Raw genomic sequence first — 22,793 nt, 5'->3', positions numbered from 1 at the left:
TTTCTGTACTGACTGAAATAATCACAGTTTTTCTATTATATTAATGTGGTGAATTATGCTGATGGATTCTGCAGTCTTAAAACAAGCTTGTATTCCTGGGACAAACTGTACTTAGCCATGGGGCATTAACCTTTAGATACAAGGCTCAATTTGATTTGCTAATATTTTGTGAAGGATTTCTCATCTTATTATGCTCATGAGGGGTATTAGTTTATAATTTTCTTTGCAAGGTCTTTGTCCAGTTTCGGTATTACTACATACTTGTCTAAGAGTTGGAAAGTGTTCTCTCCTTTTTCCTTAAATGCTTGAAAGAGTACCAGTAGAACTCTGGACTTGAACGTTTTTGTGTGAGAGATATTTGATAATGAATTTAACAGAAATTGTGTTAGTTTCAGTAAGTTGTATTTTTCAAGGAGTTTGTTCATTTCATCTAAGTTGATAAATTTACTGGCATAAAGTTGCTCATAATATTCTATTATCCTTTTAATATCCATAGGATCTGAAGTGGTAACCCCTTTTTCATGTTTGATATTGGTATTCTGGTTCTCTTTTCTTGATCAGTCAAGAAATCAATTTTGTTGATCTTTTCCCCAACTAGAGCTCCAACTTACAACCCTGAGATCAAGAGGTGCATGCTCTACCAACTGAGCCAGCCAGGTGCCCTTTTTCTAAGTTCTTAAGTTGAAACCTTAGATCACTGAATACAGATATTTTTCTTTTCTAATACAAGCATTCAGAGCTATAAATTTCCCTTTTAGTACTGCATTCCAAAAGTTTGATATACTGTATTTTCACATTCAGTTTAAAACAATAAAATTTTTTTCCTGTGATTTCTTTGAGCTATGCATTATGTGAAAGTAGCTTGCTTAATTTCCAAATACTTAGGAATTTTCTTAGGTATTTTATTGTTTAAAAATTTAATTTCATTATGGTCTTAGAACATATTTTCTATGTTTTTAATCTTTCAAATTTACTGGGTTTTTTTTTTTAATGGTCTAGCATATGGTAAATGTATTTCTTGTCTAATTGCAAAAGAGTGTGTATCCTGCCATTGTAGGACAGCGCTCTATAAATATTATCTAGGTCAGAGTGGTTGATTGTGGTGCTCAGTGTGTGTATGCTGTGTGTGGGTGGGTCGATCAATTGCTGAGAAAGAGGTATTAAAATCTCCAATTATGATTTTAGAATTGCCTGTTTCTTTCCTTAATTCTGTCAAATTTTGCTTCAAGTATTTTGCAGCTGTTACTAGGCACATACACATTTATGACGATGAAGACTTATTGAGACCTTTTATCATGACAGCACATCATTTTTCACTTCTGGTAATACCCTTTGTTGTCTCATGCTTAACTTTGGCATGGTATTCATTTATATATTTTTTGGTATATATTTTCCCATCTGTTTAATTTTTACCTCTCAGTGTCTTTAACGTGCACCTTTTATAGTCAGGATATAGTTGGGTCTAGAAGTTTATGTAGTCTGCCACTGTACTGGTTGTAGTGTTTAGTTCACTAACATTGATAGAGTTGACTTAAGTCTCCCCTGCCCCTTTTTTTTAGAGAGTGAGTGTGTGCGTGAGCAGGGATGGGGACAAGGGGAAGAGGGAGACAATCTTAAGCAGGCTCCATGCTCAGTGTGGAGCCCAGTGCGGGCGGGGCTCAAACTCATGACCCTGAGATCATGACCTGAGCGGAAACCAGGAGTCAGGAGCTTAACCCACTGAGCCACCCAGCACGCACCCCCCCCACCCCCCGTAAGCTCTACACCCAATGTGGGCTTGAACTCACAACCCCAAGATCAAGAGTCATATATTCTAAGGACTGAGCCAGCCAGGCACCCTGAATAAATAAATCTTTAATATTGTTTCAAATATTTAGCATTTCTAATGCTCTTCCTTCCGGAAGGTCTGAGTTTCTATCTGGTATCAATTCCCTTTAATCTTTAGAACTTCCTTTAGTGTTTCTTATAGTGCAGATCTTCTAGTGACAAATTCTTAATTTTCTTTCATCTAATAATGTCTTTATTTTGCCTTCATTCTTGCAGGGTATTTTTGTCCAACAAAGAAATCTGGGTCAATGACTTTTTTCCCCGTTTGGCACTTTATGTTATTTCACTGTCTTCTGGCATTGTGGTTTCCAGTAAGAAGCTAGCTCTAATTATAATGGTCATTCCCTTTTATGTGTCATTGTTCTCTAGCTACTTTTCATATTTTCTCCTTATCTTTGGCTTCAGTAATTTAACTACAATACTGTGTAGGAAAGGGTTAACTCAATAGGCCTTAAATGCTCAAACCCTGCACAGGCCAAAAAAAGGTCTGTCTTTAGGACTGGCCCTTGGCTGGCTCCTGGGAGATGAACTCTGAGCCCCTGAAATATTCTGGCTGAGAAGTGTTTTTGCATGCCTGAGGACTTGAGCCATGCTGCACCAATGTGATCAGGTAAGCTTGCCCTAACAATATGATTTATGACAAACATCTGTTTTTGCTCTGGGGGGTCTGAGTAGCCGAGATCAGTCATGTGGGCACTGCACGGCGTTCTGGACACCGAACACTAAGTGAGCTTTCCTTGTTGGCAACACTGCACATGCTGTCACATCACTGATGGGAAAATTAAGGGCATCCCTGTGTGACTCCACTGGACACCTGGAAGCTTGGACCTGGTTTCTCCTGGACTTTATCCCATGTGCCTTTCCCCTTTGCCAATTCTAATGTGTCCTTTTGTTGCAATAAATTGGTAACTCTAACAGTTTCTGAATCCTGAGTCCTTCTAGCAAATCACTGAGCCTGAAGGTGGTCTTGGGGACCCCTGACACATGTACCAAGGTATGTTTTTTCTTTGTCCTTATCTTAATAGGTGTCACTAAGCTTCTTTAGTCAGCAAATGTATTTTTATAAAATCTGAGAAATTTTACTATTTTATCTTCAAATATATTCTTCTGCCTCTCATTTTCCTCTCCTTCTGAAACTTCCAATTACATGACTTAGATCTTATAATAATGTCCCAAAGGTCCCTAAGGTTCAGTAATATATTTTTTTCTGTTCTTCAGGTTGGATAATTTTCTGTTCATCTATCAACAAGTTCAGTGACTCTTCCCTTTGTGATCTCCATTTTGCTATTAAGTCCACTTGGTGAATTTTAATTTCAGCTGCTGTACTTTACAGTTCTAGAATTTCCACTTGGCTCTTTTTTGTTGCTGTTTCTCAATTGAGATTTCCTTTCTTTTCATTCAATTCAAGTGTATTTTCCTTTATTTCATTATAATAGCTGCCTTAAAACCCGTTTCCCAATTCTAACAAATGAAGTTGTTTCTGTTGGTTGTCTTTTTTCTTCAGTTTGGGTCATATCTTCCTGGTTTTTAAAATGTGCGGTTTTGCATTGTATCTTGGACACCGTGAATATTATGTTGTACATAATGGACTCTGGACTCCATTATATTCCTCTGGAGAGTGCTAATAAATATTTGTTTCAGTATGCAGTTAAATTTGGCTGGATCCAAACTGTGAACTCTTGTCTCTTGGGCAACATCTCAGTTCACTTCTTTTCTCTTTAGCTGAGCTGCTTGTCGTCTTCCATGCATGTGTGTAGTTCAAGGATTAAACAGAGGTGTATATAGAGAGTATGTACACAGAATTTTAAGTTCTCACTCTCTGGATTTCTCCTTTCCAGGACTCCTCCAACCCTTTCCAGTGGTTGAATCGGCTGTGGCTGACCCAAATTCTGTCCTCTTACAAGTTTTCTATGAAAGTTTTAGCCAACCTGCCAAGTGCCAACTTCAGCCTGTCATCTGGCTAAAAGCAGTTAAAATGGAAAACACATTCCATGCTGTCTCTTCTAAAAGTGTCAGCTCCTTTTCAGAATCTGCCTAATTGTTCATTTTCCAGTATCTTCAGTTCTTTCTTTTCTTCCAATTTTGTCCAGAATATATAGTTATATGCAAGAAAGGTCAGTTCCAGCAAAGCTTACTTGACCATACTGCAAGAAAAACCATTGTGATGTTATTTTTTTAAATTTACTTCAGCTTCACTGTGTGTGGATATATAGATATATCAAAAAAAAATTTTTTTTTTAAGTTTTATTTATTTAGGAATAATCTCTACACCCAACATGGGCCTCAAACTCATGACCCCAAGATCAAAAGTCACATGCTCTTCTGACTAAGCCAGCCAGGTAGCCCAGTATAGGTTCACTTTTCTTTTTTAAAAAAAGAGAGGGGGCGCCTGGGTGGCTCAGCCGGTTAAGCATCTGCTTTCGGCCCAGTCATGATCCCAGGGTCCCAGGATCGAGCCCTGCGTCGGGCTCCCTGCTCAGCGGAGAGCCTGCTTCTCCCTCTCCCTCTGCCTGCTGCTTCCCCTGCTTGTGCTCTCTGTCAAATAAATAAATAAAATCTTTAAAAAAAAAATAAAAAGAGAGAAAGCGTGCATGCATGAGTGGGGGAAGGGGCAGAGATTGAGGAAGAGAGAGATCTTAAGCAGATTCCATGCTCAGGGTGGAGCCAGACGTGGGGTTGAATATCATGACCCTGAAATTGTGACTGAACTGAAATCAAGAGTCAGACGCTCAAGCAACTGACTGAGCCATCCAGATGCCCCTAGATTCACTTTTAATAATTATTCTGAATAATTTCTTTTTTAACTTGTGTTTTCCTACTGTAATCATTTATCACATAACAAAAACTCTGCTGGGGGGTTCAATAATACAATTTTTATTAATAAATTATGAACATCTGGGGGCACCTGGCTGGCTCAGTCAGTACAGTGTATAACTCTTGATCCTGGGGTTTTAAGTTTGAGCCCCCACATTGGGTGAAGAGATTACTTAAAAAAAAAATTGTGAACATTTTCACATAATAGCAGGAACTCCAACTTTGACAGCAAATTGACAATAACTAGAAAAATAATGCACATTCCTAGAAGTTAAATTGATAAGCAGTGGCACTCTGACCCTAGAGAAATATTTGTATATGTGTAAAACCAGACAAGTACAAAGATGTTAACTTCAGCACTGTCTGTAAGCGTAAAAAATGGAAAATAATCCACATCCTAATCAAAAGGGAAGTAACATAGATAAAATGGATTACTGTATGTACAGCTGTTAAAATGAATAAATTATTCACTTCATTCAAATTTTATATATTTCAATATGGAAAGAGTTAAAAAAAAAAAAAAAAACCCTAATGTCGAATGAAACAAGCTGCATAACAAAGATGGTAATATTAATAAAGGTCTGAAAACACAAAACAATACTACATACACATACATTTAAAACAAGCTGGAAGGATTTATCAGGTCCGTGATGGTGGTTACCTCTGGGGAAGGGAAGAAGGGAGTAAGTGGGTCAGGTGGTAATCAAAGGGTTCTTTAGTTTGGAAGCAAATATGACCATTAATGTTAATTCACCGAAGTTAATTCTACATAAAGAAATACGAGTGTTATCTTTTTGTACTTTTCTATATTTTTCCATTTCTTAAAAAAAAAACAACCTATAACAGCTCCAATGGCTGCATAATATTCGATTGCACAGATAGGTAATAAGACATGGAGATACCTGCCAATATTTTAGACAGCACTACAAAAAACATCTTTGTAGGGGCACCTGAGTGGCTCAGTTGGTTAAGCATCTGACTCTTAATTTTGGCTCAGGTTGTGATCTCAGGGTCATGAGATCGAGCCCCGAACCTGGCTCCATGCTGGGCGTGGAGTCTGCTTAAGATTCTCTCTCTCCCTCTCCCTTTGTTAGAGCTGTCTAAATAAAATCTTAAAAAAACAAAACAAAAAACCCCCAAAACCTCCCAAAAAACAAAAAAACCCCACGTTTTTGTAGTTGTTTTTGCACATAATTTTTTTCCTTAGAATAAATTCCTAGAAACAAAACTGCTAGATTAATTCTAGGACTCTGTTACACATACTGCCAAAATGCCTTCCAGAAAAGTTGTAAAAACTTACATCTACCTATCACCAAAATATATACCTGCCTATTTCCTTGCATTCTTGCCAATCTGGATACTAAAATCCAAAAACCTGTCTTCACCCAATTAGGTGTATGAGCAGGATCTAAATTTTCCCCAAACGATTAGTTATACCATAGATCATACCATAATTATTGAACTATAATATCATCATAAAGGAAATGAAACTTATGCTTCATTACAAACTTGTATACAATATACCATAAGACAGCAAAAGAAAAAATACCATTAATATTTTTCATTGTTTCTTTTGCCTATTTTCCCCAACAATTTTAGGCAGAACCTAATTACAGAACTGGTTTTACTTCAAAGGGAAGACTATTCAGATGTACTACTTAGAACTAGAGACTGATGTATTTTGCTGAAGTAGTTATATTTTAAAATATTTATTCATAAAGTAAGACAATTTAAAAAGGTTTTCTATTTTGAAGCCTGCAAAGGAAGACCTTTTAGCTTCTTGGTCTCATTATACCGGTCTTTAATTAGCATCTAAAAATGTCTACTAATGATAGAATTTGGCCAGTGACAAATATCCTAAATTTCCATAACCCATTTCACCTTTCACAACAGATTAAATAACTCAGTTAAGAATTACTAATAATTAGTATTTACACAGTACTTTGTTTACTACAACACTATAAAGCAGGACAAAATAATTATTACCATATTAACAAAGGAAGATGCCAAACCAGTTAGGTGAGTTATCTGAGGTCACACTGAAGCAGGAATTTGCCAAAATTAGACACTGAAGTCCTTGTAGCCTAATTCCTATATGCCTTATCATTCAAAAGAACAACCTGTAAGAATTATGACAACAACTCATAAAGAAACCTAGAATATACCAGAGTCAGAGAATCATATTATTAAAATGATACTGAAGATCATCTCCTTCAACATCCTCACTTTACAGATAAGGAAACTGAGGCCTCAAAAGGTGATATAACTTAATTGTTCAAAGCTTTCTAGATGCTGTAAAGCAACAATGAAAATTCAGCAATCCTCAATCCAAGCTCAGCAATCTTCAATTACTAGAGTATAACAGCTATCCTTAACTGCCACTTCAAATTTTTTAGTTTATAAAACAGTCTCAATGTTTTCACTGATACTGAACAATTCATTCACTTAACAATGAACAAATAATTATCCAGTACCTACTACATGCCAGGTCCTGTACTTTGTGCTAAATGAGTATTTATTATATGCTAAGCACGCATTACCTGCATGTCCACATTTGATCCCCATAATATTATTATAAGGTAAGCACAATTATCTCTATTTTAAAGATTAAAATTTAGAAAGACTAAGTAATCTGCCTGTGGTCTTCAGGAAGGAAATAAAAAGTAAAGGGTGCCCTTCTGCCGCAGCTGAAGAGCTGCAGCCACGGCTCTGCAAACCCCATGGTCATGGACCTCAACAAGGGCCACAAGGTGACCAAGAACGTGAACAAGCCAAGGCACTTCTGCCAGCATGAGCACCTAACCAAGCACATCACATCATTGTAAGACAAGATCCGAGAGGTGTGCGGTTTCACTCCTTTTGAGAGGCACCCCAGCAGGAGGAGCTGAGCAGCGTTCTGGCTGCCACCAGGATAGAAAAGTGGCTGCTAAGGGCTCGACCTCCTCCCCATTCTGTGCATAATAAAATGTTTATAGAAAAAAAAAAAAGGAAATGGTATAATCAATTTTATAAGTTTATCCTAACAAAAAAATCTTATTTTTATTTTAAATATTGTAACTCTGTATATGATTTCATTTGAAAAAAGGGATCTACTGTCAAAGAAGCCTGGAAAACCAGAGATCCCTACATAGCATTTAAGAGTGACCGTATAGTGAGTGCAGAACTTAGAGGTTGCGGGTCCCTTTTGGAAGCCTTTAAATGTCCTTTTCTTCTTACACCTTCCAAGATCCCAGAACAGATAGCATTTGCAGTAATTTAACTGAAGGCTGATTTCGAGAAAAGTAATCATTCAAATAAAGAGAAGACAAAGGGAAAAGCTTCTAGTACCACATAATAAATTTGGCCTGAAGAGTATTCAGTAAGGTCCAAGGTAGAAGAATGCATGACTTCTCTTAAGCAATACTCACAAAACAGTACTACAATACAATACTGGTTACCTACTTTCAGAGCATAAAATCTCTGTAGTATAAGATCAAATTAATTAAAAGTTTCATTTGCTGTCGTTCCCAGCAGGAATTCCTTTATCTTTGATTGCTAAATAGATTTCACAAGGCCCACAGCAAAAAACCCAAGTGCTAAGCAGTGCTACTATTATGGAGATTTAAAAGTAAGCTTTGTGAATAAATAAATGCCTAATGATATTCTTAACGCAGCAACTGCTCTAGGGCCAACCCGTAAGGAAAGCAGAACCTTGAGAAAAAAAAACAAACCAAAAACCTGAAGCATAAAGAATGTTTTAAAGAGAATATTAATTTTAACAAGTGGTCTACTACTTTGGGAAATATTTGTATAAGAAAAACAAATCAGGCAACCACAAAAAAAAATTCTGCCTTTCCCCATTATGCAGTGTTGTTTTTATTCTAGCCATAATTTTGGTGATATAAAATCAGAGACTTAGAAAAATGACACTCTGGTAAGTAATCAACCACAGTAGAATTAATCACATGTAGTATTTCTAATGTAAATGATTACCTGAGAAGTTTGTGAGAAGTCTTGCTAGGACTTGCTTGTTTACCACTTCAGTCTTACTAAGGCTCGAAATAGTATCTACCCTAGGAGTTTCTTTGCTAATTGTGGGCTTCTTGGAAATCCCAAGATCAGATCCAGTATTAACTTCTGTGTGTTCTAGGACATCATACGATCTCTGAAGCCAAGAAGATTCTGGATCACATGTGAAAGTCTGCTTGAGTATTTCTTCAGGAGAAGATTCTACATTATCCAGTACAGAAGCTGACTTCTCAACCTTCCTTTCACTCAGTTCCTTAAGTGCTCTGATTGTGAGCTGTTCCTGTTCTAAGTCAAGAGATGCTGCTGGAGTACCCTGGGCAGGGAAAACATCCAGAACCGTACTTTCATTAGTTTCTTTGCTTTGTTCAGTGTGTTTGCTTTTTCTGTCTTTAATTTCAGAACCACCTGATTCATTTTCATGCAAGATTTCCACAGCAAGAGTTGTTTTAAAGTCTGTAGTCTTCTCCGATGTTGCCTGAAAGGCATTTCCTGCACCTTTATCTACAATTCCTTCCTCTCTGGTTTCTGTAAAGGTTGCTATCAGGTCCCCTGGGGAAGAATCAACTGCACCTTTAACACTTTTTTCATGTAATGACTCCAAATAGGCAGAGGTTGTCACATTTAGTGAGAATTCTGTCTCCGGAAGAACACTTGGAGACAGAGCTGAAGGAAGTTTGCGGTTTTCGGTTGCAACAGGCTTTTCAGGATCAACTTCACTCATACTACCCGACTGCTCCACCTCTTCTGACATGCCATTCAGATCAGGTACTTGTGAACACGCTGCCTCACCAGCTGGACTCCTTTCAAGAATATCAGGCTGAACTTGCGCTGCCTCAGAGCCACTGACTGGCCCTTCAAAGTTTTCAGATGTTTTATTTTCCCTATTGCAATTGAAAATCTCTTTGATTTCTCTTTCATCTCTTTTTACAATAGCACTTGGAATGGAAACAGGTTTCCCAGCCTGAATTTTGTTACTTTCAAATGAAATACTGGTTGTAATGTCCTCTATTACTGTGTCATCAGATTCACCAGAACTATCAGCCTCTGTGGCTTCTCCTAACACAGAGCTCCGCCAATTCATTTCACCTTTCACATGGCCATCAGGTAAGACCACTTTCACATTAGCCACTCCAGAACCCAAAGAGACACTTTTCTCAAAAGGAGATCCAGGGAACTCTGAAAGTGTGTTATCTTGTTTCTGCACATTGCCTCCCACACCTTTGATACTGATTTCCTTTGTGGAATGGAGACAGTCTGGCATAGGTTTTTCCGTGACGGCATTTTCTTGTGGGAGAGATGCCTGTGCCCAATCACCTGCTGATTTAATGATGGGAGTGCTCCCATTAATAGAACATACAGGAAATTTCTGGTGAGCGTTAGTTTTAAGATTTACAATTGGGATTTCTGAATTATATTCACTCATATCAAGTCCTGTAGTTTTTGTGATGTAGTCAGATTTATTGCTCTCTTCTTTCGCTTGGGGAACCAAATCCCAAGTCAATATTTCATTAGTAAAGTTATGCATATCATTCACACATCTAGACACTTCTTCCAATGCCGCAGTTGTGTGCGAAAACTGTCTAGTGAGCAACGCAGAGGTTGGGTAACGCCCTGCCTCTTTACTTCTCAGTGGAAATAATTTGTCATTAGACTCCAAAATGTCTGCAGACGATTCTCTATCAATGTGCACTGCCCACCTACCAAAATCATTTGTGCTCTCCTTACATGCATCTTTAAATTCTTTGTCAAATGCTTCTTTGTCAATAATTACTTCAAATGGTGACTCAGGGGAATCCTTTTCAAAAATACCACCTCCTGAAACTTCAGATGGGGATAAGGAATATGTACAAATGCCTTCTGCCTTAGGCTGCTGGGTGAGTGGTTTCTGGGCTGTTAGCAAAGTGAACTTGTCATCAACATCCAAGCCAGTTTCATCACCCGTACCTGGTACCTTATTTGGGTTCCTGGACTCCTGATTTTTATTTATTTGCTGTTCCATTAGACCAACTTCCTTTGAGAGAAAAGCAGGACGATCAGGGAAACTGACCGGAATGGAAGGACGGTTACACTGAACTCCTTCTGCAACAGAAACTGGGGAGTATGCTATGTCTTTACTAGTCCCTTGAAGCTTTTCCATCTTTTTCACATCTAGTAGATCCAAACAGTCTTTTCCTCCTTTGGCTAAAATAGGCTGGCTGCCTAACACTTTGCTTTTTTCTCCATGTAGTACTGTAAGGTCAGTGTTATGCATTTCAGAAGACGAAAAAAGGGAGGAAGTCATAATTTCTGAAGGTGGCTCATCAGAGCAAAGAGAGCTCAATCCCTCTATAGTCAGAATTTGAAAGAAAAAAGTTTGTTTACCAGGTACAATCACACATTAGCTAGTCAGGCCAAGCAGCATGCTTTTCATTTTTCAAGTTACATATATACATAGACACACACACACAGGATGTATATATACATACACACACGTAAATATGTAACAAAACAATGATCAACAATTAACCTATAAAACATGCATAAAAGTGCCAAGAGTGAAACAGAAAAGCTTTATCATGCTACAAATTGCAGATGACAAAAAATTTTCATGACAAATACTTTTCAGTCTACTTTTTCCATTGTAAAAGTAGAGCATAAAGAAATATGAGATTGGGAAATCTGGGGAAATTTTTTTTTCCTTTTTTTTTTTTCCTGGTAGAGCTATTCAATGTAATCCATACATAACAACTCAATATTATGAAGTACTGATATGTTCTCATCTGTAAGCTGCATAATTCAGTACACAGAGTTTCTACAAATCCACTGTTATAGTCTGACAGTTTGAGAAGAAAAAAAAAAGTGACCACAGTTCTTTTTGATTCTTAGGAGATACAGTGGATCCCTCCTGAGCCTAAGAATCAGACTAGAATTATTCTCTTCTATCCACAGGGAAGATTGGCCTCACGTACAGATGGCCTCATTTTAAACTGAAGAGTATGAAATGGTTGGCCTGCTCCAAAATCTCTTGCACGAACTTGCCAATTTAACCAACATTGAACTGTGCAAACTGGTAAGGTTTGTTCTGTGGTTAAGAAGAGTTAACGCCAGAAATCCTTTTAAAAGAGAAAATATCCTTCTAAAAGTAATACATTAATTAAATCTTATTAGTTATTAATACTACAACAGCCAGTGATTTATCATATTGTTTTCCAACTTTCCAATCTAGCAAGTTTTTCCAGAAGAAAAGATCAAAACAACTGTCCCAAGGTAAGTGCTGTCTCTCTTGCACACTGTTGTTATCTCTGGAGTTAGAACAAAGTAAGTCTTAAATAAATAGTTCCAAATGAGTGAATCAAAGACTGTTTGGCCAGGTGAGATCTAAGCAGGCTCAGGACAGCACTGCCTTGAGTGTGAATGAGTAACTGTGAATTTATGAAAGAGAAAAACCTTTGGGATTACTTTTATTCAGCTTATATTCTTTTTCATGTGAGAAGCTGAATAATAGAAGCAAAATTGTGACTTTATTCAAAATCATTTCATAAGACTGAAAAGAAATAAAAACTAAATATCTTACTCCAAAAAATAAAATTTAACTATTATAAAAATGTTTCCAAATGCCAGATAAAGTTCCTCTATTTCAACACATCACTGAAATTTCATGTACTAGGATATGACCTTTAGAACAGTTTAACTGTTATCTGGGTATTGGGGGAAAAAGTTTTTGTAAATTGAGGAAAAACACAGTTTGGTGGTACAAACTGTACTAGTGGGACAGAAAATACTTGAAGCAAGCTGTAATTCGCATTTACTTTTTTTTTTTTTTTAAAGATTATATCCAGTTATTTGACAGAGAGAGACACAGCGAGAGAGGGAACACAAGCAGGGGGAGTGGGAGAGGGAGAAGCAGGCTTCCCGCTGAGCAGGGAGCCCAACGCAGGGCTCAATCCCAGGACCCCGGGATCATGACCTGAACAGAAGACAGACGCTTAACAACTGAGCCACCCAGGAGCCCCAATTCACGTTTATTTCTAATGTAGTAAAGATGGTTTGCATCTATCATTATATAGTATGATATAGTATCGTTATTTAGTACTCAGCAAGACCAGATTAAGGAGACAATATAAATGAAGCTCAGAATTATAGATTAAAAGGTTCAAAACCCTGAAATTTAAATAACTACATTTTTAGTAGTTCATTTGTAGGCTACATTTAAATCAGAAATATTCCATGATCTGAGCTATGTTATTATTACTGAACTTATTGGTTAGTGTTTCTACCATGAAACATTCAATGGATTAAATCTGGATTAAGGTAAAACTGGGAACCCCTCCCTTCAAACATGAATGGAACTCTGACATGATCAAAACTGACTCCACCTTACAGGGAATGCTTGGCTTATATATTTTATAGAGACTGAGATATCAGATAATTTAGACCAGCCATCTTATAGACAAAAGTGGACAAAATGAATTAATAATTCCACAAATATTAATCGAGTGCCTATCATGTGTCAGACACTGCCTTAGAAACTAGATGAAAAGTGGTGAACAAAACAAAAGATCCTTGAGTTTGTGGTGCTGTAAGAGTACCTGCACCCAGAGCAGGAGACAGACAATAAGCAAAATCAGTAAGTAAAGTGATGATGTGGTGGTGGTGGTGGGCCTGAAGAAATGAAAAAGAAAGCAACCTGGGGCGCCTGGGTGGCTCAGACGGTTAAGCGTCTGCCTTCGGCTCAGGTCATGATCCTGGGGTCCTGGGATCGAGCCCTGCATCGGGCTCCCTGCTCAGCGGAGAGTCTGCTTCTCCCTCTCCCTCTGCCTGCTGCTCTGCCTACTTGTGGTCTCTCTGTCAAATAAATAAAATCTTAAAAAAAAAAAAAAAAAAAAAAAGGAAAAGAAAAAGAAAGCAACCTACCCTGAATGCTAATAGAAGAATGTGCACATTACTGGGGGAAAACGCATGGTGGAACCATTCTAACATGCTTTGTCAGGACACAAACTTGTCAGTTTTCCAAGCCTTGTTTCTCTCCTTTCTTCTTTGAACTCTTAATACTCCAAAAGTTTTAAGTTAGGTATATAATAATCCAAGGTAAAGCTAGAAGATTAGGTTAGAAATCTTATTCTCAGAATACTAGCAAGTCCTGCAATAAATAAAACTTATAACATTCTTTAATTAAGACTCTTTAATATGATGTCACTATTATGCACACAAAATAACTTTAGTCATATTTCCTAATAATTTTGTGACAATATATGGAGTGGATAGTGCTTTCTTGGGGGTTAGCCTAGGGTGCAAACAGAGCTCAATGCTGCATTAATTTCTCTGAGGCTGTGAGATACAGGAACTAGCTCTCACCATTGTCAATCAAGCTTTCCCACATGTAGCAAAATAAGTTAGCATCCTCATCTGTGCTTCAACTTTAATTATCATGTTTAGAATTTCAGCAAATGAAAGGAAGTTTCTTTGGCTAGTTGAAACCCTAACAAACTTGGACAGAGCTGACTTGTACAGAGACAATGGAAAAAACTGGGCTGGAAGTAAAAAGTTTATAAAGGCATGAAAACATTAAATAGAACGAGACCAGAATCTACTAAGCCTTTTTTAGAACAGCTCCCATAAGCAAAGACTCTTCCAATTAGTGAGTATGGCACTTAATAGTCACTGGTGTTGTCCAAGTCTGTAAAACAGCAGAAATCGCCAGGGAGTTTGAAGGTTGTTAGTTTTTAAAATACCATACACTGTAAAACTGCCTGATAGAATGACTCTGGATCATCTTACATCTCAGAAAATGTCCATTCCCTTTCCCTTTTCAAAAGATCCAACCGTTCACATGCACTACAAGAGACTTTCAACATTACTCAAAACCAATGTCTGTCAAAAAATTCCCTCATTATGAGTATTTTCTAGTTATTTGCTGTAATAGGATTTAATGTGCATACTCATTTTCAAGAATTCTAATTACTTAAAAATATGGTATGGCTCTATACACCTAATAAGTTTGTTAAAAAAGGGAATTATAGGGCGCCTGGGTGGCTCAGTTGTTAAACAACTGCCTTTGGCTCAGGTCATGGTCCCAGGGTCCTGGGATCGAGTCCCACATCGGGCTCTCTGCTCCGCGGGAAGCCTGCTTCTCCCTCTCCCACCCCCCCCCTTGCTTGTGGTTCCCTCTCTCACTGTGTCTCTCTCTGTCAAATAAATAAAATCTTTAAAAAAAAAAAAGGGAATTATATATGGTAGAGGTGAAAAATGTCATAACCCCATAATAATCATGAGAATGTTCCCAAATTTATCCAGTACTGAGCTGTTTGCTTACCCGTATCTTCCTAAGGTCTAAATACTTATAAGTCTCCACTTAAGTGAAGTGTACTATCCGAAATAAGACTAGGAAATTAAGTTGGCAGTCTAAATTTCTAGACCGCTCCCAGACCAAAAATTCCTATTAAAAGATGCAAAATCATTTGATCACACTTACTAATCGTGTGGCCTTGGCAAGTTGATTAATCTCATCTAAAAAACGGTGATACTAAAGCACCTAACTTGAGAATTGCTGTGAGGATTAAATGAGTTAATACGTGAAAAGTTCTTAGAGCACTATCTGGCACTTAGTAAATCCTCAGTAAATGTCCCCAGACACCACATTCTCAAAAAAAAATCTCCTGACATAGAGACTCCAGATCATATGCTTTTTTGATAGGGGAGAGTATATAAATCCTCATTCAGAGTTTTAGACACTTTTCCCTCCTACCATTCTCAAATAAAAGGAAGTAATTTAAAGAGCTTTTATCTATTTCAAAAATTTGGGTGATGCAACTTCTGAATCAATTATTACAAAACAAATGCCTATGGCATTCCAAGAATCATACTGGATTCTATGTAGGTAAAGACATTTAAGATGGCCCAAAACATAAAAAAATTGAAGGCAAGGTTGAAAGAAAAAATAACTTTTTCTGAACAAAATGTTTCATTTTACCACCACCAAGGCCAAAGTATATTTTAGTTCAATGTACAACTAGCTGAACAACCTGGCACAAAAACAGTCTTGGATGATGTCTTTTACACTCCCTTTCAAACTTTAGAACTACCAGTACTTCATATATTCTCTCTGCCTTACTGACTCAAATTTCCTGAAATGGATGCAATCTGCATTACAAGTTTCCTAGGTAATGAACCTGGTTTGAAAACCAGAACTTTATGAATTTTAGAAAGGTAGAAAAATTGAGCTGTACTTCAGAACTCTAGTCTTGTAAAAATCCCACAGGAGATGAGCCTGACGCTTTTCACTCTCACTCTTGCTCCTGTCCTTGTCCAGAAGCACAGCTTACAGTTTAGTAGGGCATGGGTGGTCCTTTTGTGCCTGCTTCAAATACTTCTTTCTACTAAGTTTAAAGTATAGTAACTCGAAATTTTGATTGGAATAAGGCAAAAGCTCCATTTGATTGGAGAATAAGGTGTGGGAATTCAGGAAGAATTTTCCCTCTTCCTTGCCTGCAGTATTTTCTCTCTCAGAACAAGGTGGGGAGTTAAAAATGACATGATGAAAAATCAACTTCCAAGTGAATACTGTGTTCACATCAAGTAAATACACTCGAATTGAAAAAAATCTCTTCATATATTGTTTACTCTATCCTTCAAAATAGTTTCTCTTTACTTTGTTTCTTGTCCCCCAAACTGCCTTTTCAAAAAAGACTTAATATTTTTATTCAGGTGTTGGTAACTTAATGACTGAAAACTGTGATCTAGAAATAAGTAATTAATAATGAATATTATATCCTATTATCAGAGTACTTCCTAAAAAGAGTGAATAGCTTAGAATCCTGTTTTAGATACCATTTGGTTACTTTCCAACCCTCCTCACTAAGGAAATTCATTACTTTTAATTAAAAGGATAGCTGTAACATGGAAAAACCATACACATCAGCAAAGAAATACTATGCTTATTCATACAAGGGAGGCTTGAAATATTCAGGTATAGGTTTTCCTACACTTGAATTTTCTTATGTTCACAAAACAGGAAGGAAAGACAAATTCTCGTGCAAAACAGTATCAGCAACTTTCAGCCACAGCATCAAAATAGGAAGTTAGCCAGCAGACACTTGCAGCCAAGCTAATCCTAAACAAAAAGTCTCTTCTGTACAAAGAAAAATGTTTTGCTTTTGTTAAAAAAAAGGCTGTAACTGGCAAATTTTTCCCTCAAATGCCTGCCCCAAAGTTCAGTGTTTAACTAACTTCCTATTCCAGATGCCTACTGCATTACTCAAATTGAATGCAAATGTTCATTACTGCAAAGGTGCTTCCAGTTCTTCAGGTTCCTCTCTTTCCCATCTTATTTTTACCTACTTTTCTTCCATGTTTTCTAAAGAAAATCAGCGTATTTTTCAGCCTCCACTCTTATCAAAGGTTTCAAAAGTAGAAACCAAATTTCAGTTTGATTTTGTGCTCATGGAGGGAGCAGAGCCCCCTGATGATACTAAATTTACATCACTAACAGCAGTAATATGGTTAAAGTAGAATTTCTGCCTCTTCCCCTGCTCTTATGATTGTAACATTAACCTCAAAATGACATCTCTAAAAATATCTGCAAACACTAAAATACAACTAATATACTTTATCATAGGCAGTGTTTATGAGTATGGACTTTGGAGTCCTACATCTGTCACTTACTCACTCTGTGATCTTGAGCAAGTTATTGCACCATTTTAAACCTGTGTCAACTGGTAAATGAGCTAGTACCTTTCCTCCATAAAACTGGCTGTGCGTATTGAAACAATTCACATAAAGTACTGAACACAGTAAAAGCTCAATAAAAACGAGCCACATCCTACATGTATACCTCTGTTAATATCTTTATTTTACATTACAGGAAAACACCATTAAAATTTATTCCCCTATTTTGAAACACTTAGGGATTAGGCTGAAATTAAATTCTGCTTGATAAGAAAGAAGGAATCAATAAGAAAAGACTACAAAGGACCTACTCAGGAATACAACTTATTTAAAAAGAAATTGATTATTCTATTAATATTGTCGTTACAAATATATTTAATAGCTGTCAAAAAGTTTGCTTTGCTAACTTAAATAGCTGTCTACTTCAAAGTAGTACAATTTAATAAATATTACATAATTTTCTTTTGAAAAATTTAACTGCCCTTCCTTTATTCAGTCCAAATTAATGGCAGTTTTTTGTATATTCATCTCCCTGAAGACCAATAATAACTATTTCAGGATTAAAGAGGTCATTCTCAAATATGAAAATGTCCTATTTAATAACTGCTATATATCGCTTAGATATATAAAAGTAAGGCTAATTCTCCAAGGCTAAATAAGTGGCTAAGAGTTATGGAAGCCAGAGACAGAGGAGTTAGTTGGGTTAATGCCAGTGATGCACTCAAGGTTCTTCTGGGTGGCAGCACTCTGAAAGCCCTGCATTGGGCCAGACTGGTCCCAGCAATTCTCCCCAAGGGGTTAATCCAGTTAAACAAGGACACCAACATCCTCTTTCCTTATTTTTTATAAGGCATACTAGAAGCTACCATTCTTGGCTACTCTAGAATGCACCTAATCACTTGCCAAGCTGTTTCCTCAAACAACAGGTTGATCTCTAGACCTGCCAATGAAGTAGAGCACCAACTGGGTTACTTTTCCATTATGTGTTTTTCTGCGGGAGAAAAATGCTAGTAGTAATAGAGGCTAGACTAGAACACCTTCAGGGATATGGCTTTTTTAACTGCCTCTTTATAATACTCTTTTAACAATAACATTATCCTGAATCTGCACTGCTCTAAATAACTCTTTTTAAGCAAAAAGGAAAAAATGGCAAATCTATTTTCTTTTACAAACTTTCATACTCACTGTGACACTGAAGCCTACTTAAACATTGGTTTTTAATTAGCAAAATCCTTATTTACCTCTATTCTATTTGAATGTGTGCGTAATTTTTCCCAACAGGAATGAAATAGTTTTTTAAGCTATAACAGTTATCTTGTCAACATTCCATACATTAGTTATGTTGTATTTGGCTTGCATTGTTATACTATTTAGGATATCGATTATTCCCCTTCTGTATGAAAAAAGTGGCTGAAAGTTCTAACCATGAAGAATTGTATTTTAAAAGATCTAAAATATTTACAAGAGAAAATGTAATGATTTGTTCCATCTACATTATGCTATTTTTACCAGTTTATCTTCCAGAGTAGATTACATGTAATACCTACTTGCCTAAATTATTAAATTGCTCATAAGGAAAAAAACTCTTTAAAAAATCAATCTGGTTGGATTTCAGATGTCAAGTCACTTTATAGGTTTGAATTATTTTTCTAATATTCACAAAATATCTATCTTTTAATGCAAACACTTAATTTCAAAGGTCATGATTTGACCCACAAGTTACCCAAATTCACCCAAGACACATTACAAAGGGGCTGGGGGACCTAATATTATCAGTCTGATTTAAAAGCAACAAATTATCTACCATGTTTCATAAGAAATATGCTACATTCACTTTATCCCATTATGTTTTTATTCTTATAAGGTCAAAGTCTTGGGGCCCCTGGGTGGCTCAGTAGTTAAGCGTCTGCCTTCAGCTCAGGTCATGATCCCAGGGTCCTGGGATCGAGCCCCGCATCGGGCTCCCTGCTCAGCGGGAAGCCTGCTTCTCCCTCTCCAACTCCCCCTGCTTGTGTTCCTGCTCTCACTATCTCTCTGTCAAATAAATAAATAAAATCTTAAAAAAAAAAAAAAAAAGGTCAAAGTCTTCCTACCAAACCAGCATCCAGACTTTGCATCTAGAGAATTCCAGCTGGGACAGTAATCTGTTTGCACAGGGCTTCTCAGACCTATCTAGTGAGTTTAATTACCTTTTTTTAAAATAAGGGTTTTCCATTGACCTATATTTTAGATTGAGTACACCAGACAAATGAAACTGTGCTTATTATTAGTGCGACTCGACAGAGCACTCAGTGCTCTCTCTTACAGATTCTTGATAGTGCTACCCCCACAAACATATAGCTATCACACTCGATTCCCTTCTTCACTGGCTGGCAGATTAAACAAACAAACAACCCCACAAAGCCACAGCTTAATCTCTAGGAAAACAAGCCTTGCTTGCCAAAAAGTCAACTGACTTGTTCAGTGTTCCTAGGCATTTTGGAACCAGCCTCGCTCTTGGGACAAATCTCAGATAAATTCACACTAAAGTACTCTAGCTAAGTTAGTGTATTAGTAGTTCACTGGAAGCACACTTTTATACTGTTTTTTCCAAATCTACTATCTCTCCAAACCAGTGACATAACTGCAAATCAGTAGGTTAAATGCATCCTGCACTGGGTTGTGTTTTGAGCCACAATTCTGTCTGCTCTAAATTCTAATTTTTAAGAAATGCTCAAAACTGCACGTAAAGCTTATGTGCTGTTAAAGGGTTCACCTACCTAGTCTTACCCTATTTTATTAACCTTTACAGGAAATCCAAAGCAAACTACTAAATATGAAGGACTGGCTTGTAGTTTTTATTTCAAGGGGTTTGGGAGCAATAGAAAACTTGCGCCTCATATCCCCAGTTACAGCCTCTTTCTCAACATTTTTCTTTTATTAATGCACACAAAAAAATGACAGACTTGCCTTGTGAGGTCGAAAATAGAGATACAGGCTGAGAGGAAGAGGAAGAAACAAAGGAATCTGAAAGAAAATATACAGCATGAGAATTTGACAACCTCACACAGGAATTTTAACTTTAACTCTCCAACTCTCCTTTTTTTTTGGCCAAGCATCATAATTTCATTGGGTTTAAACAAGAGGGGAAAACTCAAATCTTTATTTCCATTTACTGTTTACACTCACCTGGCAGCAAAATCTTATTTCATTTTCAAGATGCATTTCTAAAAGTTAATCAATTCAATTTTTTTGGTCAAATATTCTCACCTTCAAAGAAAGAAAAGAGGAACCTCTAGCATTTTTAAACAAGTATAACCTCAAGAAAGAGGATACTCCCCTGCAATTCTTTGTGGGAAAGAAAAAATAGGTACCTGAGTACTAACTGATACTTGCTTTTAACCATTATCAACTGCATTTTGAAGAGATGGTCACTAATACAAGCATTTGAAGTTATAAACTTGGCAAATATGCAAAGCTGACCCTGAATACTTAAAAAAAAAAATCACAAATAATCCATTAGGAAAATAGGACTGCACGAGAAATCTTCCACCTTCTAAAATTATAGTCCTCTAAATTTGGCAACATTTATCAAAATTGTAAATGCATGTACTGTCCCCACCAGTAATAGTTATTCTTTTAATTTGGCCAGTTATGCCTCGAGAAATTTAACCTACAGTATTAGCATAGAGTACAAACCCGTGTATATGAGAATATTCATCAGAGCACTGGTTATAAATATTAGGAATACTCTAAGTGACCATCAACAGGAAACTAAATAGTTACATCCAAACAATGGAATACTTGCTGCTATGAAAAACAGTAAAATACAGCTATGTATGTTGATACAGTTGATAAATTAAAAAAGCAAAGTGCAGAAGTATATACTTGTGCCCCCCTTTGTTGCTAGCAAAAGGGACTCTGAGGTCTGAAATGGGGGAGATTTGCTTTTCACCACCACCTTTGGCCCTTAAAAAAAAATACAAACAAACCAAGCATATAATTCACTAAAAATGGAAAAAATTAATAAAAATAGAATGTGAAAAGCAGCCCCCCCCCCCACAAAGTGCCCCTAAATATACTGGCCTTTACTCCTTTTTTCCTTGCAACTATAAAAATGTTTTCACAAATATTAGAAATATACTTAAAATAGGGAGATTGATTGCTTTAAAGGACTGGGCTATAGCTTGTATCGATAAATACAAATTTATTTAGTCAATAAATACGAAGCACATTAACAGCAACAGAATTTAGCAGACCACAGGCACAGTTCAGTAACTCAGGACCAGAATTTAAAAATTCACTACTTTTTAACTATCTTAAGATGAAGCATCACATTTACCACTACAAATGAAAAACTATTCTTTTTTGGTTGTTTTTGTTTTGTTTGTTTTTAGTAATCTCTACCCCCAACGTGGGGCTTGAACTCTCCACCCTGAGATCAAGAGTCGCACACTCCAACTGAGACAGCCAGGTGCCCCATCTCCTTTCCTTTTTTAAAGCAAGCATTTCTGCTTCTTTAATGTTTCCAGATGGGTTCATCCCTATATTTACCTTCAACATTAAATCTCTGCCAGATGATGAGTTTAAATCTGAATAAACCTGAAAAACCAAATGTTAATAAGTTCAGCCGAATGCCAAAAAGGATCCTATGAACTTGACTATCCACCTCCATGTAACACCCCCTCGTAATGGAAAATTTCAACATACAAATTCTTATACACAGCATCTATTCTGATACAAAACACAGATAACGAGTAACACTTTCCAACAATATTGCATGAGATCTTCTAACTCACAAAACCACACTGTATTCATATTCCATATTTATGCCACAGGAAACTAAACTCAAGAATGGTGATCTTAATTCTCCAATGCTATTAATTAAATCAAACATTATCATTAATCACAGTAATCATTAGCTAGGTCCAGGCACTGTATCAGCACTGGAATACAGAGATGACAGCTATGGCCACATAACTGAAGGAGAAATACAAGCCAGTAAAACTGCATGAGCTGTGGGAAGGCAGCAGAGGCAGGTCAGTAGGGTACACTGCAGAAGAGATGGTAAACTTAGTCTTAACGGTCATCAAGTCACCACGGCAGGGGACGCCATTCTGGAGAGAAGGAATAACTTGCCACATTCCAAACGACTTTAAATGTCATGTAATGAAATTTAGATTATATCCTATATGTGACACACTGACAATATCACGTGTTTTAAAAAGAACTATGGCAGCAGGTAGAGCACAGACTTAACTGAAAAGCTACTGCATAATCTTGGCATCAGTTTATTTGGTTAGTAAAATTAGCAAAGGTCTATTAGAGACTGGTTAAATAAGTTTCCATATATCCATACAATGGTATACTATTCATTAAAAATCGTGCTGTGGGTAAGAATTTATTGACACTAAAAGATGTTGATAGGACACTGAATAAAAAAGAACAGTATAAAAAAACTTAAACAACATGACCCAATTTTGGTAAAAAATGCAAATTCATGTAAGATGAAAAAGGGATAA

The 22,793-nt window shown here is 36.8% G+C and overlaps 1 protein-coding gene across 3 annotated transcripts in view; it reads right to left on the bottom strand.

Moving 5' to 3' along the window:
• The window catches only part of RTN3 (reticulon 3), a 62,564-nt gene that overhangs the window by 28,189 nt on the left and 11,582 nt on the right, over positions 1-22,793 (bottom strand). Inside the window, exons 2-3 of one of the 3 annotated variants that reach the window (XM_032414327.1) lie at positions 20,242-20,298; positions 8,614-10,974 (exon numbers count right to left, since the gene is read on the bottom strand). The exons of 1 other annotated variant lie outside the window; for it this stretch is intronic. In XM_032414327.1, coding sequence (XP_032270218.1) covers positions 8,614-10,974; positions 20,242-20,298 — 2,418 coding nt within the window. The remainder of the gene's footprint in view (positions 1-8,613; positions 10,975-20,241; positions 20,299-22,793) is intronic. One more of the 3 variants, XM_032414328.1, reaches the window with a different exon arrangement.

Source organism: Phoca vitulina, unplaced genomic scaffold (genome assembly GCF_004348235.1).
Source record: "Phoca vitulina isolate PV1807 unplaced genomic scaffold, GSC_HSeal_1.0 scaffold16, whole genome shotgun sequence".
Lineage (NCBI taxonomy): Eukaryota > Metazoa > Chordata > Mammalia > Carnivora > Phocidae > Phoca > Phoca vitulina.
Note: the sequence above shows the minus strand (reverse complement) of the source record. Positions and strands in the feature narration are given on the sequence as shown.